The following is a 19,121-nucleotide window of genomic DNA, read 5'->3' as shown; positions in this document are numbered from 1 at the left end:
AATACACAAATAAATGAATGAATGAATAAATAAATAAATAAATAAATAAATAAAATAATCAATAAAAATGAATGAGTGAATGAATGAATGAATGAATAAATAAACACTGACTTTAAAAACCCATGTTCCGGGATTTAATCCTGACATTAAAAATTGCGTTGAATCCCGAGGTTGACAATTCATGTTCCGGCCTTTAATCCTGATATTAAAAATTTATGTTCCTGGGTTTAATCCTATGAATAAAAATCCATGTTCCTGGTTTTAATCCTATAAATAGAAATCCATGTTCAAAGTTTAATTTATTAATCCCCTTAGGGAAAGTATTCCTCTGCATTTTTGACCCATCCTAGAATTAGGAGCAGTGGGCTGCCACACTGAGTAGCGCCCGGGGAGCATATCCCGGGTGGGGATTTGAACCGGCGACCTTCCAGTTACAAGTCAAGTTCCCTTTCCACTTGGCCACGGGCTGTTTAATCCTGAAAGTAAAAATCTATGTTCCCGCGTTTTATCCTGAAAGTAAAAATCCATGTTCCAGGGTTTTTTCCTGAAGTTAAAAATCCATGTTCGCAGGTTTAATCCTGAAGTTAAAACATTCATTTCCCAGGTTTAATCCTGAAAGTAAAAATCCATGTTCCCGGGTTTAATCCTGAAAGTAAAAGTCCATGTTCCCGGGTTTAATCCTGAAAGTAAAAATCCATGTTCCCGGGTTTAATCCTGAAAGTAAAAATCCATGTTCCCGGGTTTAATCCTGAAAATAAATATAATAGTGGTACATTTATTTGACACTTTGTGGTTAAATGTAAAACTAGTTTGAATGTGTATGCATGTGATATTATATTTAAGCATGGTACACACAAATTGTTCCAGTGCTGAAAATTAAAAAAAAATGCTGATGTCACTCTGACAGGTCTGTCAATCAAAGACATGTGTTTACATGGTTTCCCCTGTTATTACATCACAACAAGAACCTTGCACTAAAATGGGATTGGTAAAGCAGCACGCACACACACAGTGACATTGACCTGATATCTTGCTAGAAGGTCTGAAAAGTTAATGATATCCAGCCTAAACTACTTAAGCGTGTCCATGTGCAGACTGGACACACTTAGAATATTGTCCTCTCCAGAGAAGACAGGATGGGATCAGTTTTACAACAGCTGGTAAGCACTCGGTGAATTTATTACAATTTACTTGACAGAAAACCGATAAGTGTGTGATAAGAAGAGCGCGTAAATGTAAAAAAAAAGAAAAAATGTAAACCTGTCAGGAAAAGTACACATTTAGTTCCATTGTTACGTTTTGTGTTACAGTAACACAAAAAGAGTTCCGATTCAGATTCAATTTGCTAAATGTTCACTGGACATTTTTGTTAAATGTTAAAAAGTGTTCTATATGTACTGTATATGTTTATACATAATATATTACACTGACCATGATGACTCATCAAAACAGGTTTAGGTGATTCATTGCACTTTTATATATTATAATATAATATAATATAATATAATATAATATAATATAATATAATATAATATAATATAATGATATTATAATGTACTCTGGACAGTAAATGTATTTTAAGTGTTACATTTTGTGTTAAAGTAATACAAAAAGAGTTCTGATTAGGATTAAAGTTGCTAAATGTTCACTGGAGATTTTTGATAATTGTTATATATATATACAGTACATATATATACATATAAATGTTATAAATGTTTTAACTGATTTATTTTGTCATGTAAACTGGTCAGGAAAAGTTCAAATCAACATAGTATTACATTAAATTACATTATATTCTACATCATTACATTACATAGCATAATGTAGTATATTAACCTGTAAGTTACATTTTATCTTATTTTTGTCATCATGTAAAGTTTTGTGGCAGTATGTAGCATTGTTGCACGTCTGAATAAATAATAAATAAATGATTAGTGGAGCGTGTCCTGTTGTACTTCTGTCCCTGTCCCCTGTCCCCTTGTCTCTGTCCCTGTAGTGCAGAGGCAAAGCTTTGCTGGTAATCATTACTCTGGGATTTGGAGGGACGTTTCATCTCGGCTACCACATGACTGCTTTGAGTTCCCCGTCACCGGTGAGATATTTTTCCACTTACAACCTCATGTTTGTCACTTCACATCTGTCGGTCTTTCTGGTTCCCCATGGCTCAATTCTAGGGCCGTTGTTGTTTCACACTTTTAACATTTACATGCTTCAATTAGCTCAGATTCTGACAAAAAACACACATAATCTATTACCACAACTATGCAGACGACACACACATTTACATCACCATGTCACCTGACAAATGTGCCGCAGGTGCACCCTTGATACATTTCTGAGACACAATATTCAATTTGATTTAAAAGTTGTGATAAAGTCGTAATATTATGAGAAAATGGCGGCAAGACCCTCACTAAAAGTACATGATGATAAAAGTGTTAATTACATTTTAAAAACATTATGTACAAAACATTACAAACAAAAATGTGGGTGTGTCTGCAGTTTATCCAGAGCTTCATCAACAGCAGCTGGTTTGACAGATACGGTGAGGCTCCGCCCCCTCAGACGGTCACCATGATCTGGTCTCTCATTGTCTCCATGTTTGCCGTCGGTGGACTCTTTGGTGCCGGAAGTGTCAAGATCGTCTCCGGCAGATTGGGCAGGTGAGTGAGTGACTGAATAAGAGTGAGTTTGATAGTGAGTGAGTGAAGTTTGATTTTCCTCATGAGACTAAAAGTGACATATTTTGCTTCATCAGAAAAAAGGCGATGATGCTCAGCTGTTGTGTCTCCCTCGTTGCCATGGTGATCATGCTGAGCAGTAAAAAGGCCAAGTCGTATGAAATGGTGATTGTGGCCAGGATTCTGTACGGCTGGTCCACAGGTGAGACAACAGGACAGTGTGTGGTGAGACATAAGAAACCTGAGCAAGAAGCTGAAGACGACAAACTGTAGAAATATCATGTTTTTTTCGTGTCGTCCAGGTGTAGGAAACAGCATCCATGTGATTTACCTCAGCGAGATTTCACCCAGGAAGATAAGAGGCATCGTGACTCTGACCTCAGCGACCTTTGCGTCCCTCGGCAAACTGTCTGGACAGTTTCTTGGATTGAGGTGCGTGCGACACAAACCTTCAGACTTCACACAAGAGAAAAAACAAAACATTTAAGTCATTAAACTCAAGACTCATTGAACAAAATCGAGACCCACTGAAGTTTATATAGATAGATAATAGACATGAGACAGCGCTTTCTGACAGGAAGCTGACCTTTGTAAATCATTTACTCTCCTGCACCAAACTCCATAGAGAAAATCTCCATTTTTGGCTCACGTGGACACAGGAGCTTCTGCTCTACGTTTGTATCTGTGAGGTAAACCTGAATGACATAATAACACATTTGAACTTACTGACAGAGGCAGCAGTGGATCAACGACTCCTGTGTGCTGTGATGTAAAATCATTGATTTTGTCTATGGACCTCGGTGTGGGAGTCAATCTGTGAGATTAATAAGCAGAGAAATCATAAACATGAGGAGGTGATGATTTTTTTTTAGGTAAGTTGCAGCTTTTATTCCATCTTAATTCTATTGTTTATTTTTGATTCATCTAACACTCAGTAACTCACTCGCTCACTATCAAACTCACTCACTCACTCACTAGATATATAGGTGAATGGATGACTATTCACCCCCAAAGGGAAATTAAGGATGGCCTCTTCCTCTTTTCTTCTTCTAATTTCTCGCTTTACATTAAAAAGCGCAACGTTGCCCTCCACAGTTCAAAGTTCCCAAACACATTTTAAAGTCTGAAGTTCTTCAACCGTACCATAATTCAAATCTTAGCCCTAAACTTGACCACTTGAACTCAGAAATGAGGTTCTGCCTCATCAGGAACAGGTTTTGGTGTCCATGAGGACTACTGGTCCTTACAAGGTCAGTGTTTATTTGAATGAAGTGCGAGTGAAGCCAGATCAGTTCTCATGTGGTCACAGGAGACACCGTCTGCGCTTGAATCACTGAGGTTGGATGTTAAATTTCTGTTTTGTTTTTTTCCAGTGAGATCCTCGGTCGCAAGGAGCTGTGGAACGTCCTTCTCGCTGTCCCTGGTGTTTTCGCAGCAGTTGCGCTCATAACTTTGCCTCTTCTCCCCGAGGCTCCCAGATATTTGCTCATAGAGAAACGCGACGACGAGACGTGTAAGAAAGGTTGGTACAGTTCTTCACCGTAGAAAGTAAAATGGACGTAGTTTTCTGTAGTTGCACAACGAACGTCTGTTTGGAACCTTTGAGGTTTGAGATTTGACCGACGCCGTGTCAGTTTTTGAAACAGGAAATTCACAGATGTATGTCGGTGTCAGCCATTGATGCGATTCCTGTGATACATGGATCCACTCTGAGACATGGCTCGATACCACAGCCCTCGTCTTTGTTTGTTATTGTTGTTTTTAAATTCCAGCTCTCCAGAGTCTTTGGGGAAAAGGCGTCTACAAGGAGGAGATGGACGACATGTTGGCCGAGCAGGCGGTCATCGAGGCAGCGCCACCAAAAACCCCTCTGCAGCTTCTGAGGGACAGAATGGTCCGCTGGCAGCTCGTCACCATGGTCCTCATCTACGGCTGCAACCAGCTGTCAGGGATGTCCGTGGTGAGGATGCAACTTCACGGAACACTTTGAGATGCTTTGAGAGACGAGCTGAAGCTCTGAGCTTCATATAAATCTGTTTCTGTAGCCTCACAAGATCTAATGACTTCCTAACGACTCTGCGTCTTAGATCAGCACCTTTGCGTTTGACATCTTCTTGCAAGTTGGAATCCAGGAAGGGCAGATCCGCTACATCACTCTTGGACTTGGAATCGTTGAAATCCTCACCTCCATCGCTTCTGTGAGTAACTCACTTCATGACGAGACCAGGTTTTTCTACGACCAATGACGATTTTTAGTAAATGGCTGATAAGTGAAGACGATTCTTTGGCCCATACATTGAGCCAAGTTTCCTTTTCTCCATACATGTGATAAAATGTAACATTTTACCGATAACAAATGATACAAAAACGTTATTGAACAAAACGAATGGTCTGACTCTCCAATCTGTATTTTATGACAGGGCAAATTATCTACAGTATCTTAGGAAATTGCAAATATGGGATTGTCAACGACAATGTAAAAGGTAAAACGTTCTGGATTCCAGACTCCAGACTGTTTTCATGTGTCGTTCCACACTGGTGGAACCACTGGTGGAACCGAGCGCGACCAGAACAGGGGTGTCCCTGTCTATCTTCAAGAAGCTCTTGAAAACCCAGCTCTTCCAAGAGCCTCTTCTGTCCTAGCACTTACCTTACCCCTCTCCCCTGCCTGATCTCCTTCTGCACTTGGATCCACCTCGGCGCTCTCACCCTCTATCAGTCCACTGTTCCTATCTAGTGGAGTTCTTTCCAAGACTTCTTCAATGTAGCTTATTCCTCTGTTGTAAGTCGCATTGGATAAAAGTGTCTGCTAAATGCTTTTTCTCCACTTGTCCTCAGGGTTTGTTGCTGATCGAGCAACTCGGCAGGCGGCCGTTGATCTGGGGCGGCTACGTCATCATGTCGTCCTGTTGGGTGTTGGTGACGATCACTTTGAACCTGCAGGTAAAACGGTCACTTTTGAACCCAGATGGTTTATGAATTTATAGCAGAGACATGAGCATGTTTTATGATTTTGAAATGTTCCTATCCTACACACGCCAGCATCTTCTTTTATTACCACTGTAAAGCAATCTATAAAGCATTTTACAATACCTGCAAGATACTCCATAAAACAATAAAATGATGGTTTTATATCATGTCTGCAATTTATGTCACCATATCTCACTCTCTCTCTCTATATATAGCATTATTGTTCACACTCTGGATTATGTAATTGTCTCTTGTACAGAATCAGAGTGAATGGATTCCTTACGTAACTGCGAGTTTGATCGTCCTCTTCATCATCGTCTTTAGCGGAGGACCTGGTATGTTCTCTACAAGTTTTACCACGAGCCAAGTGTCCAAATTAGTATTTAAAGGACAGTTCACGGTTTTGTGAAGAGTGCTTGTGCGTGAGATTCTGACCAGTGGCGGATTGGCCATCGGGAGCACCGGGACGCTTCCCGGTGGCCTGATGGTCATCCTGGCCTGACTTGAACAGTCACCGGACTGAGTGGACTGACTGGAGTTACCGGACGCCCGGGCCAATCAAATCAATCCATCTAGTTACGTAATGACGCCGCTCGGCGACCTGTCGGCGTCACACAACAATCACTTAGCTCCGCTGTCTTGACTCTAGTAGTCGAGAGAAATGGAGGGACAGAAGAAAAGGAAAGGTGGAGCAGAGAGAGAGAGAGGGACAGAAAACAGAAAACCTTTGCCACAGACGCAGTGAAATGATGTAAAATAAGTGACATGTTCACCAGGAGGGAAGGTCAGTCAAAAACACTATAGCTTTCATTGTGTTTGTCGTTCAGTCACCGTCACCACCGCAGACTGTGTGTCTCACAGAGGGTTAATTCCATCACCCCTGAAGCAACAATAGTGGAAGTCACATGCGCTGCCCCAGCCCCCTCCACACACACACACAGGCAATTCTGCCCCATAAATGATAGTTTGACTATCATTATAATATATACAAGCTCTATATAGTACGACTAATAACTTTATAGGCTGTGTTCACAGACACCTAGAGGTATGGTGGTCTGCATGAGAAGGGTGGCCTGAAATGGCATCAAATTCCCGGCCTGAATTATTGTCCCAGTCCGCCACTGATTCTGACACAAATGCAGATTTTAGCCATTTCACTAAAGGCTCACCTAATAAAATCTACACCAGCTTAAGTCCGCAACAGCTTAACGATATATTCACATCTTTTTCTCATCAGACAGCTTTTTCTGACTGGAAACCGAAGTTACTTTAATTTCACATCACAGCACACAGGAGTTGTTGATCCACTGCTGCCTCCTTTAGTCATTTTTAATATATTATTTTGTGACTTTCTTGGTTTGAAATCCTTCATTCCAGTTTTCCTAATGGCGCTCTACTCGCCTCGCCTCACCACGGCACGGTTTAAGTAGCGTTTCCACTAGCCTAGTATCTGGTACCAGGTACTATTTTTAGTACCTGCTCCAAGCGTTCCAAGCGTGCTTAGTAGTAGGTACTATGCGATGATTGGTCAGACTGCCGGCCGCTGACTGGCCAGAGTCGCGTCACAAGACGAGACGTCCCACACAGAAATCCAGCCGAACAGCGCCAGACTGTAGATCACTTAAAAACTACTTAACAATCCTAACAACGTGGGTTAATCTCCAACAACTACAGAAGTCTGGTGTAAAGTCACTAGTCACTCCTGTGTGTGTGTGTGTGTGTGTCGCGTATAAAAAACAAAGTCACCGCAGTTTCACTCAGCCGTGCAGGGATGACTCCGCCCACGTTAAGTAGGTACTTTTTTATAGTGGAGATGCGACCTAATCATGCCGTGTCGTGCCGAGGCGAGGCGAGTAGAGCCGGTGGAAATGTGCCATAAGTGACACAAACTTAACAAACAAGACAGCAGTAGATCAGACGCTCCTGTGTCCTTATGGGCTAAAAATGCAGATTTTCTCTATGGACTTTGGTGCAGCTGAATACTAACTTTTAACATTTACACTTTCACTCAAGTATCCCTCTAAGGTACTTTAGACAAGACTGAAGATGTTGTAAAATGGAGCGGGCGTAGATTTTAGCAATGTCAATACCTCATACAGCCACTCTTCAGAGAACCTGAACTATCCTTTCAAGTTAAGTGCATTAAACAATGATTTGATAAAACATGTTTTGTTCCTGCCATTCATCGACAGTGGGAGCAATTGCTGCTCTCAACAGTGAGTTATTTATCCAGACTGACCGAGTGGCAGCGCTCGTCGTGATAGGAGTCCAGCGCTGGTTGACCTTTGCTACCGTGGGTCTTGTCTTTCCGTTCATTTTGGTGAGTATGGATAAACTGAGGCAGTGTCGTAATGTGCGGCTGGACACGAACATGAAGCTCATTGTTCCTCTCGGTCCTCAGACGTCCCTCGGCTCCTACAGCTTCTTGGTGTTTGCCGTCATGAGTCTGGTGGGGTGTTTATACACCTTCTTCTTCCTGCCCGAGACTAAAGGGAAGACCATACTGGAGATCTCCGAGCAATTTAGAGCAATCACCATTTGTGGGAAATCCCTCGCGGAGAAAAAGGACATTGAGACCAAGTTATAAGTGGTTCGGATACTGAAGCTGCAGACTGTTGCTTGATGACTCAGTGTAGCCACAGCCTCTATTTGGTCCAGAACGCGGTGGTGTGCCTGGTCTTCAATCAGCCTAAAATGACATGTCACCTCTCTGTTCATTGAGCTCCACTGGCTACCCTTAGCCGCTACCAGAACAGGGTATCCCTGTCTATCTTCGAGAAGCTCTTGAAAACCCAACTCTTCCAAAAGCATCTTCTGTCCTTGCACTTACACCCTCCACTATCTCCTTCTGCACATTGGATCCACCTCGGCACTCTCATCCTCTATCAGTCCACTGTTCCTATCTAGTGGAGTTTTTTCCAAGACTACTTCTACTTCTGTAAGTCACTTTTGATAAAAGCGTCTGCTAAATGCTTAAATGTTCAATGTTATTAAGTCTTTTATAACTCATCTACAGTTCGACATTGTTCGCTTTGATTCTTGTGTCGGACATCGCGCTCATGCCTCTTGTAGTCACGACACTCTCTGACCAATCAGTGGCCGGCAGCCTGTAGACGTCACATTTTAGTATTGGCTCAGCTAGATTGGAACCTAGCTGAAGCCAGAGCAGGTACTGAAAAAAAGACCAGGTACTAGGTACTATCACTGATGGAAAAGCCAAAAAATCGAGTGGAGTTGAGCCAGGTCAAGTGGTGTTCGAACTGTATAATGGAAAAGCAGCAATTTGGATAATAAACGCATGGAAAATACAGAATCAGATGCCATTTTACCACGGTAACGTTACTTTTGGTACGTTCCATTTGTAGTCAGAAGTCGTTATTTCCAAATTGAGGGGGCGTTCCAGTTGAAAAACTCGGAAAAATGGAAAAACCTCGCAAACTTCAACATAGGATTCCAAAATGGCTGCCACTCCTGACAATAGTTAAAAAAAATCGAACTTTTAAAGTTAACTGCACTTCTGTCTTATTTTACAGTAAATCAGTCGTACACATAGTAGGCCTACTGTTAAATCTTTATCTGTGAACATGTTGCTATTTTTTTTTGTGAGCGCAAAATACCGTGTATTGACTGGCATTGCTAACAAGAAGGATTTCTTCCACCTCCTTCATTAAAGTCACTCCCAGTTCCGACTCCTGATGTAAATAAAACGCACAGGCAGCAACACACTGAGCTAGCAACTTCACTGGGTCTAACATGAGAAACAAATGACCGAGTTTAAAGCTACAAATGTAGCTAACCTGTTACATTAGCATCTGTTTTTCTTTTTTTTCCTCGCCTGGCGCGACAGGACTCAAAAATTTGCGTCATTGTGCAACAATGCTGTTGTTATGACACGCACATTTGAATTTACCAGGAAGTTCACACACGTACAGCAACCAGCAACCCTCCATTCCTGCACTAACTGGCTTTTGCAACATTGGGTCACACAAACTTTCTGTTAAAGTTCAAATGTTAATTAATTTTGAGTCTCCGCGAGATTCACGTCGCCCCGGGTGCATTGTGTCTTCGCATTCAAATGAATGTTGTACCTTTTTTCTCTGTTTTTGACAAGTGTTTGTTGTTTTCTGCTCATGACAAAGTGTAAAAAAACAAAACCACATTTTTTTTATCAACTTTAACTGAGGAGCAAAACTCAATGTGATAATTGTCGGTATAGACTAAAGCTGCATTCCATTTGTAGTCAGAACAACCTCACACACCCCGCGTTAGGATTCTGGGTACTTTTACCATTAACAGCACTTCTGTCGTACAGTAAATCAGTTGGACGCTATCGTACCGTTTTATTTTTTAATCGTAAACATGTTGCTTTGTCGGCTGGTGTTGCTAACAACAGCTAATGCAGTGTCCAGGGTTTTGTTCTTCCCAGCTCTGACTCCCAAGTTCTAAAATAAATGGAACGCAGCATAATTCTGAAGACATTTTGTCGTTTTGATAGTGTGTTTGTTCATATTATCCAGCCGTACACATCAGAATAGTTTTGATTTTCATACGATAATAGTCCTGACAATCACTCAAAGTGCTTTGACCCACAATTATGGCATTAGATAAGGCGAAGACATTAGTATTATGTTTTAATATTATGTTCTGGTGTGACATTTCTGTAATGGAGAGCTCTTCTACAGCTTGATGCATAAATAACTGTTTTCATTGGTGAGCAGCTTGAATAAGTGTGCTAGCTCACTAGCATTAAGTGTAACAATTGCTTTAGAGTTGGGTTGGGATGGTATATTAAGGTACAGTGTGTAAAATGTTGAAATATATCCCTCACCTCACTATGAACCTAGTGGGCTACATTCATGTAGCAACAAAACTCAAAAATATGTTTAGTTTGTCCATTGTGGGCTACTGTAAAAACATGATGGTCCAAAATCCTCTAAAGACCTGATTTAGAATCTTTAAATTAAAACAATTCAAACTAAATTTTACACACTGGAACTTTAAAGGGGGCAAAACAACAAAGGTAATGCAGATTTTACTCGACATGAACTCGTTAAAACCTCCTTTACTTTAAATTAAAATGATATAACTGGTATATTTGTCTGATTACAGCTTATTAGTTGTGTCCAAATGAGTGTTATTAATGTACTGTATCTATTGTATGTATTGACATTTTTTTAAAGTGTTACTATGTATATATATATACATATATATACAGTGTAGTATATATTTGTCGTGTAAATTGATGTGAAATAAACTGATGTGACAAATTGAACATGGTTTTTAAAAGACTAAACTCAATAGGAGGATGAATAGATTTTTGCAATAAATGTAAAAAAAACAAATGTACATACTGTTCATACATGATTTACTGTAATGACTCATTTACATCAACAGATGGCACTGTTAGACTTCTGCCTGCACTGGAAAACCCTCACAGTCCACTGTATAACTGTGACAAAGTTGGGAAAAACTCAAGAAAATTTAGTTTTACTTAACGTACACTCTCGTTAAAATTAAGACAAATACTACTTTATTTATTTATTTGTTTATTTTTGTTTATTTTTTATCCAATTTGTGCTTATGTATTAATGGACTGCTTTTTATTTGACTAATTTTATTGTCTCAATTCATTCTATTTATTGCTGATAACTAGTTTTTATATATTGTTACTGAACTCTGTTGCACAGTCCCTGCAAAATGAAATAAAAATGATAAATTTAAGACATCAATATTTTAGAAATCTTTCAAAAACCTGTTTAAGACTAAACATGTTATTGTTATTTATTCTGCAAATAACAAACTGAATTCACCTTTTTTTTATACCCAAATATGAGCCAGAAATGAATCAAGCACAACGATGAACCACCAAAACAAAAATTCTGTTCAGGAATGCAAGTAAACAACTTTAATTTAACATTTTAATCAAGAAATAATGATGTGCTTTACTATTTTTTTTCTTTAAAAACAGCACATTTGAAAAGTCATAGATAACAATAAAGAACTTGTCTAGAACATATGGACCGAGTTTGATGTGGCTAGCTCAAACATGCTAGGACGAGTTTGTTCAAATTCATTTTTGTTTTTCCAAAATGGCCAACTTCTGGGTGGGCGGAGCTAATGGAAATACATTGGAAATTTGTTTGGAATCATGAGAGCAACAAGTGTACGAAGTTTGGTTAAAATCGGAAAAAACAATTATGTGCGACTAGACATGGAAAAAAATCAAAAATTTAGAATTTAACGAAATTTTAGTCACTTTCTAAAAAAACGTTTAAAAAATTACCCAAAAATTCCTCAAGAAACTTTGGTGTAGTAAACCTGACACACTCACCAAATTTCGTCCCGATCCGACAACTTTTGTCTGACTATGACCTGCCTTCTGGGGGCGCTACAGAGCCCTGGGGCTACAAACGGGTTTGTGCCCTATGCCGCTATCGCATTTTTCGCCTACCCGACCTACGTGCCAAATTGCAAGAATTTTTATGCACGATAACCCCCTCAAAAATGGGTGCAACGACGGAGAGAAATAATAATCTCAACAGGAATAGGTTCCTGGCACTTCATGCCAGGGCTCGGGCCCAAATTATATTTTAACATTAAAAATATCATTTTGGTTAAAGAGCTGCAACATACTGGTGTATGAACCATTACGGAAACATACAAAATGATTTTGCTGTTAATTTAGGGCAGCTGTGGCTGTGGTGAACCCATGACCAGCAAAGAAAAGGTGAAATAAAGGCTGTTATTGTTCTGCCTGAGCTTGTTCACTGCAGGAGAACTGCAAATAAGATAAGACGAGTGAAGAGTGTTACAGATTAAATAATCCACTGATTTCTGTGTTGCTGTGTTCGACACATGTGAACGTGATTATTAACTGGAACAACCAGAGGAAGTGTGTGTGTGTGTGTGGAGGCTGCACACAAACACTGTCCATTGTGTCTGAAGATTATCTACTTTGTCTAAGTGGACGAGGATGAGGAGCAGATGTAGGAGGGAATTAGCAGCTCACGCTGAAGTGGAGGGCGATTTTCATTTTTTACTTTCACACACGGTGCTGTAGTGGTTAGCACTCTCGCCTTGCAGCGAGAAGACCCGGGTTCGAGCCCCGGTTGGAACAAGGGCCTTTCTGCATGGAGTTTGCATGTTCTCCCCGTGTGTGCGTGGGTTCTCTCCGGGTTCTCCGGCTTCCTCCCACAGTCCAAAAACATGCAATGTGGGGATAGGTAAATTGGACACTCCAAATTGACCATAGGAGTGAGTGTGAGAGTGAATGGTTGTTTGTCTCTATCTGTGTGTGGCCCTGCGATGGACTGGCGAACTGTCCAGGGTGTACCCCGCCTATCGCCCGATGTAGCTGAGATTGGCACAGCACCCCCCGCGACCCTCTGGCAGAGGATAAAGCGGTAGATGATGACTGACTGACTGACTATCTTGCTACAATGGCGACAAGGGTGAAACATTTCAAAAGGAGAGGAAACGCAAGGTGCTTTATGGGAAATATAAAAGGCATCGTGGGAAAAATAGCAAAAAAGGGGACACAAGGCGATGCAAAGAAACGGTATTGAGAAAAATCCTTAAATTGGCAGAACATGGCATAACAGAAGGGAACTATAGTCTGTACCAGGAGGGTTGCTAGTTCAAATCTATGCCAGGGGAAGGGCTGGGAGTCAGATACCCAATATCCATTGCTCATTGTTAAGTGAGCACTCTTAATCAGGGGTCTCAAACTCAAATGACCTGGGGGTCACTGAGCATCTAGTCTGGTCAGGAAGAGGCCAGATAAGTGGAAGAAGTCCAATTGTGTAGGGAAATGTGTAGGAATATCCTGATATTCCATCTTGATAAGGCAGTAACATGTTTACAGAATTTCAAAATAAAAGTGTAAAGCCACATTTGTAAAGCTAAATGAATCTATAAATATCAAACATTGGAACTTGATATTGAGCAGGGGTTCCACAAGTTTGGGACCCCTGCTCTAAATGGAACCCAGCAGCAGGGAGGACCACAACCAATGTACATCTAGTACCGGTCCCAAGGCAGGATAAAAGGGAGGGTTGTGTTAGAAGAAAAATCTCTGCCAACTCATCTGCTGTGGCGCCCCCTATAGGGAAAAGCTGATAGCACCAAAAAAAGGGTTAGGGTTAAGTTTTTGTGACGTGTGGTTGTAAGAGGTATGACAAGTATATGCATTTGTCCTTTTATACTACTTTAAATACGCTATGTATAACTTGTACTTTAGTGAAACAATTTAATGTACTTTTGTAAAAATGTAGTCAAAGTAAAAGCACTTTTTCTTTGACTACAGGAGAATTTGTTTTTGCACCTCTGGACTGTGAGCTTGTATTTTGTGAGTTTGTTTCTTCCCATGATGATAATCAAACACACATGATGAGGCTGAACTGAGGGAAGAAAGACTGCAGGTAAGACTCCAGTCCGTCCAGTCACGGGTCTCTGATTTACCAGCACAGTGTGTGTGTTCTTGTGTTTGTGACCTCTTTAGGACCTTTCCTGTCATAAACACCGACCTTGTCAGGACCAGTAATCCCCATGGAGACCAAAACCTGGTCCTGATGAGGCAGAAGCTCATTTCTTAGGAACTGGTTAAGTTTAGGACACAGATTTCATGAATTGTGGTTATGGTTAAGGGTTCGGTTTAATCATTAACTGGTTGGTTAAGGCTAGAGATAAGGCTTTGTTTAGGTCGTCCAAATGAATGGAAGTCAATGCAGAGTCCTTAAAAAGACAGCTGTGTGGACCTGTGTGTGTGTGTGTGTGTGTGTGGTGTGTGTGTGTGTGTTTGTGTGTGTGTGTGTGTGAACACACTATTGGCATTCTTCATTTGTAAATAATTGAATCAGGCGATCTTAGTTTGCTGAGAGCGCTGCAGTAATTTCTCTTAAAGACGGGTAATTATGGCTTTTTAGAGTTTCCCAAAACAGCTTAAACGGCTTCAACTCATGACAGCTGTGTTCTCACACACACACACGCACACACGCACACACACGCACTCACACACACACACACACACACGCACACAGGTCCACACAGCTGTCTTGTCTGTTTGTAAAAAGGGCTTTTTCAGGGTTAAGGTAAGGGTTAAGGTTAGGCACTTAGTTGGGATGGTTAAGGTTAAGTTAAGGGGCTACAGAATGCATTATGTCAATGACGTGTCCTCATTAAGATATGAAAACACGTGTGTGTGTGTGTGTGTGGCTGCTCATCACACTTATACAGCTCTTGGGTAATAAGGGCACACAGATGGAGAGATTTATGAATGAATGAATGAATGCTGTTTTTTCCCCCCAATCTATTTTTATACGGGTTAGGGTTAGGATTAGGGTTATACCATTATCAATACTGGCTTCTATAAAAAATAAAAAAATAATAATAATCAAGACTTCAAAATAAAATGCAGATATCAGTCTAATTTAAAAAAAATCGGGAAGCAGTGTGGGATCATGGGAATTGTAGTCGCATTTTTTGAGCAGAACCCGGGAAACGGATGTTACAAACCTTTGTTTAGAACCGAGTTCCGTCCCAGTTTTTTGTTGCGTTTCTCAGCACAAAACATCGCACACAAAACAGCCGCCGACAGTCTGTTTATATTCCGAAGTCACGAGAACTCACGCGGGTTTCTGTGAGAAATCCCAGGAATCTCCTCCCTGAAACTGTTAAAGTGTGGAGTCTTGACTGGATCGTCTCAGGATTAAAACGTTAAAAATCTGTGACAAATCTCGTTGTGTCTGTGGTTTCCCACGTTTTGAAAAACAAAGTCGGATTTGAAAAATCCTCAAGTGTAGGACAGACTTTAGTTACATGAGCTACAGATCCTGAAAACAGGGTTTGACCATCAACCGTAAAAGACGACCCGACCTCTGTGTATTTTCACGCCGTCACCTGACTTGGTTGTTTATTCGGCGCTGACACAGACCTCAGACTCAGCCGTCTGTTCTGCAGACACTGCTCACTCTGTCAGACGTGAGTGAACCACAGTGCAGCAAATCCAATTCAACGGGGTAATCACTGTGGAAGGAAAAACAGACGTAAGCAAGGTTTACTAAGACTGTAAACATGTTTGCGTAATATAAAGAGCTTGCAGAGTACTGTAATAACAGTGGGTGTTGCTTTGTGAACCACTCTGCGTCTCCCACGCCAAAGTCCATAGAGAAAATCAGTGATTTTGAGGACTTGTTGATCCACTGATGCCTCCATCACTAAGTTCAAATTATTAGTATTTATTATTATTTTGTCATTTCACCATTTGAAATAATCCGTTCATATTTACCTCAGTGACATAAATTGACCAAATGAGGCAGCAGTAGACTAGCAGCTCCCATGTCACTGGGAGCTAAATGCAGATTTTCTCTATGGACTTTGGTGCAGGGGAGTGACCGGTTTACAAACTTTTACAAAGTTTCTCGTCCAAAATAAAAGCTGTGAAAGTGAAATAAATCGTTACGCAGACACTGAGTTTTATACATGAGCCTTTTGTTAAGTGAATACAATCAGTTTTTCCTCGTGTCAGCATGTCACACGACAACAGTTAACCGTTAAAGTTGAACGGTCCTTTTTTAGGGTCCAATGTGTAAGAATTAGTGATCAGAGGGATCTGATCAACCCTCGGTCGCAACTCTGTCGTCATTATGTTAAGCCCGCCCACAGACTCTGTACACGATATCATTGGCCAGAGTTCGGATTTTGCAGCTCGTGAGCTAACGAGGAGTTTCTAGGCGGAACCCTGGCTGCAAATTAAATTTGCTACCGCTAGGGTGCGTCTAGATTTCTAGGCTAGCTGTCGGGGGCAACAATAATGTTTACTTTCTGTTTAACTATAAAAACTCTTTGTGCTGCAGAAACCTCCCAACCTTTTGTTTCTCTCATGTTCTGGCAGGAAGACGTGTGGAGGATTATCTGCAGTACTTAGCATCCACGACCTTGAACGTGGCAAAGGCCCGGTGAGCATATGGCTGCAATCTGTGGCACCCCCTCCATTTGCTTCTAATTAAACACATGGTGATACTCCCCCACCCCCTCTTCAACCACACATACACTGGGGCAAAAACCTGGCACAGCGCACCCTGCTGGTGTTGACATGACCAGGTGATCGCAAACCATCCACACTAATCCCGATTTAAGTTGAAATAAGTTAACACGTTTTTCAGCAGTTCAAGCCACTTTTCATGGCTAGCGCGATGTAGCTTTAGTGCTTTAAAAATCCTACTTTACTCACAATTTAACAGCAAGTTATGCATCATGGAAAGAGTTAAATGTCCAATGATGGCTTCTCTGACAATGGAGTACACAAGTGAGCGCACATTCATATTAACTATAAATATACATAATAATACACACATACATAAACGAAAAGAAAAATAAACAATAAATATTAAAGGAAACACTTTTTCGGTCTTTATACAAGTTGTAATTCATCATTAATATAACGTTTAATATAAGGTTTATGAGACTTAATAAAGTCCATATGAGTGTTAAAAGCATAATTAACACATTTATTATTTTAAGACACTCTTAATTATTAACAAGCTGCTATTAAGACTTTATAAGATTCTTATAAATATGAACAAGTCTTCATAACATTTATTAGCTGTTATATAGCCTTGTTATTCATGTTGATAGGTATCTTAAATTGTCGTATAAGTGGCTTATACAGGGACCTTAAAATAAAGTTTTTCCATATTAAATAAATAAATAAATGGAAATAGATTGTGAATAAATCCAAATACAGGTATGGATATAACTCTAAACGCCATTAAACAGCTTCTCTGTTATTCCTACTGTTTTTGTAAATATCTTTTTATTATTATATTCTGGCTTCTAATTTAGTTGTATGTGTAGATTGTGTTAGAAAAGACATCAACATAATTCTTTTCTCCATAATTACAATCTGTAACTGCTATATTTAACAGATATTTGACAGAATTTCAAAATAAAAGTGTCTGTGTTGATACGGAACAACAAGACAAGTTCATAATAACAATGCATTTATGATGCAAAAAGAATCTCTCATTATAATGAAAATACATTTAATGCCACATGAAACACACTGGAGGGCCACATCCTCCAGTTTGAGGAAGCTTCTGTTTTGAGAGGCGTCGCAGCCACAGAACTGAAGACCGAGGCTTTGTGTTTGTCTCATTAGTTTAAAGACGACGATCACACAGATGCACGTCCTGACGCCATGTGAGTGAGTATGAGGAAATAATCCACACTCACAGAGGAAATAATCCACACTCACAGAGACATAATGTATCTCACATGTTTACGCAGCTGGCTTTGTCATATCACGGCTGACTTAATTAGGAATCTAAATGTTCCTCTTTTTCTCTTTTACCCCCGTCTGGAAGCTATCGGAGTGTGTCGTCCCAGAGTAAACATGAAAACTGGAGCACACGCCCGGCTGGAAGTTGAGGTTAGGTGAAGTAATCGCACTAATGTGCCAATCATGTCAACGGCATTAGAGCTCCGACGCCTCTAATCAAGAGGCTGACGTTCAAACACACACACACACACACACACACACACACCTTGTTCCAAACGTATGTGTGTGTGTGTGTGTGTGGATTATGGGGGCGAGTGGTGGTAAATCCCTGGACCACATGGACGTCACAGACAATCCAATTTACAGTATGACCCTGCTTAACACTTACACATACAGTACAGTGTATATGCCAACACTTAAATACAGTGGTCAAGTCTGTGTGCACTGCAAAAACAGGCCTAACGTTCTTAAAATCGATTTTGTTTTTTTTTGTTTTAAGAAAAATAATCTGCCAAGAATAGTATAAATAATTTTTGCTTGGCTATGCTACTTATAACTAGCCATTTTCAGACTGTATTTTGCTTTAAAACAAGGACAAACTGGACAAAACTCACAAAAGTCAATTTGTTATTGCAAATAAAAGGTGGGGGCAAAGTAAAATATAATATAATTCATCATATGCAATGTGCTTTAGAAGGTAATTGTGCTGGTGGTCTGGCAACCCATGCTGCTTTGAGTCTTTTTTTTTATTAGTGCATTCCGTTTGTTGTCAGAAATTGGAATAATCTCAGATTTCCAACTTGGAAACTTGGAGCAACCTCACGTACCATGAGTTAAGATTCCAAGATGGCTGCCACAGTACAAACACTGCTACTTTAACCATCGACAGAACTTCTACTGTATTTGATTCACAGTAAATCAGTCGTACATTTAGTAGTACTTTTTCCATTTTTGACCGTAGGCACTAGGGCTGCGACAATTATTCAATGAATCATCAATCATTTCAGGTGTCTTTGCTCCAGGTAACAAAGAAATCAATAAAACTGAATCATTTTGGTTGTGGACAAAAACAAGACATTTGAGAATATCGTCATGTCAAATGAGTACTTGATTAATCGAGAAAAGAATCAACTGTTTTGTTTGTAAAATACAATAATACAATAATGTAGAGCCATGTCATCGACTGGTATTGC

At 40.3% G+C, this 19,121-nt stretch overlaps 1 protein-coding gene across 1 annotated transcript; it reads left to right on the top strand.

The window, feature by feature from the left end:
* The first annotated feature begins 981 nt into the window (after positions 1 to 981).
* Positions 982 to 10,488, top strand: slc2a9l1 (solute carrier family 2 member 9, like 1). Its single transcript, XM_058630583.1, has 12 exons — positions 982 to 1,160; positions 1,997 to 2,092; positions 2,503 to 2,663; positions 2,759 to 2,883; positions 2,984 to 3,113; positions 4,055 to 4,203; positions 4,454 to 4,641; positions 4,769 to 4,879; positions 5,520 to 5,624; positions 5,911 to 5,986; positions 7,844 to 7,971; positions 8,053 to 10,488. Exons 1-12 carry the CDS (start codon positions 1,137 to 1,139, stop codon positions 8,236 to 8,238), a joined length of 1,479 nt encoding a protein of 492 aa, XP_058486566.1. The 5' UTR covers positions 982 to 1,136; the 3' UTR covers positions 8,239 to 10,488.
* Positions 10,489 to 19,121: the final 8,633 nt, after the last annotated feature.

The sequence above is a fragment of the Solea solea genome, chromosome 6 (genome assembly GCF_958295425.1).
Source record: "Solea solea chromosome 6, fSolSol10.1, whole genome shotgun sequence".
Classification (NCBI taxonomy): domain Eukaryota; kingdom Metazoa; phylum Chordata; class Actinopteri; order Pleuronectiformes; family Soleidae; genus Solea; species Solea solea.
Note: the sequence above shows the minus strand (reverse complement) of the source record. Positions and strands in the feature narration are given on the sequence as shown.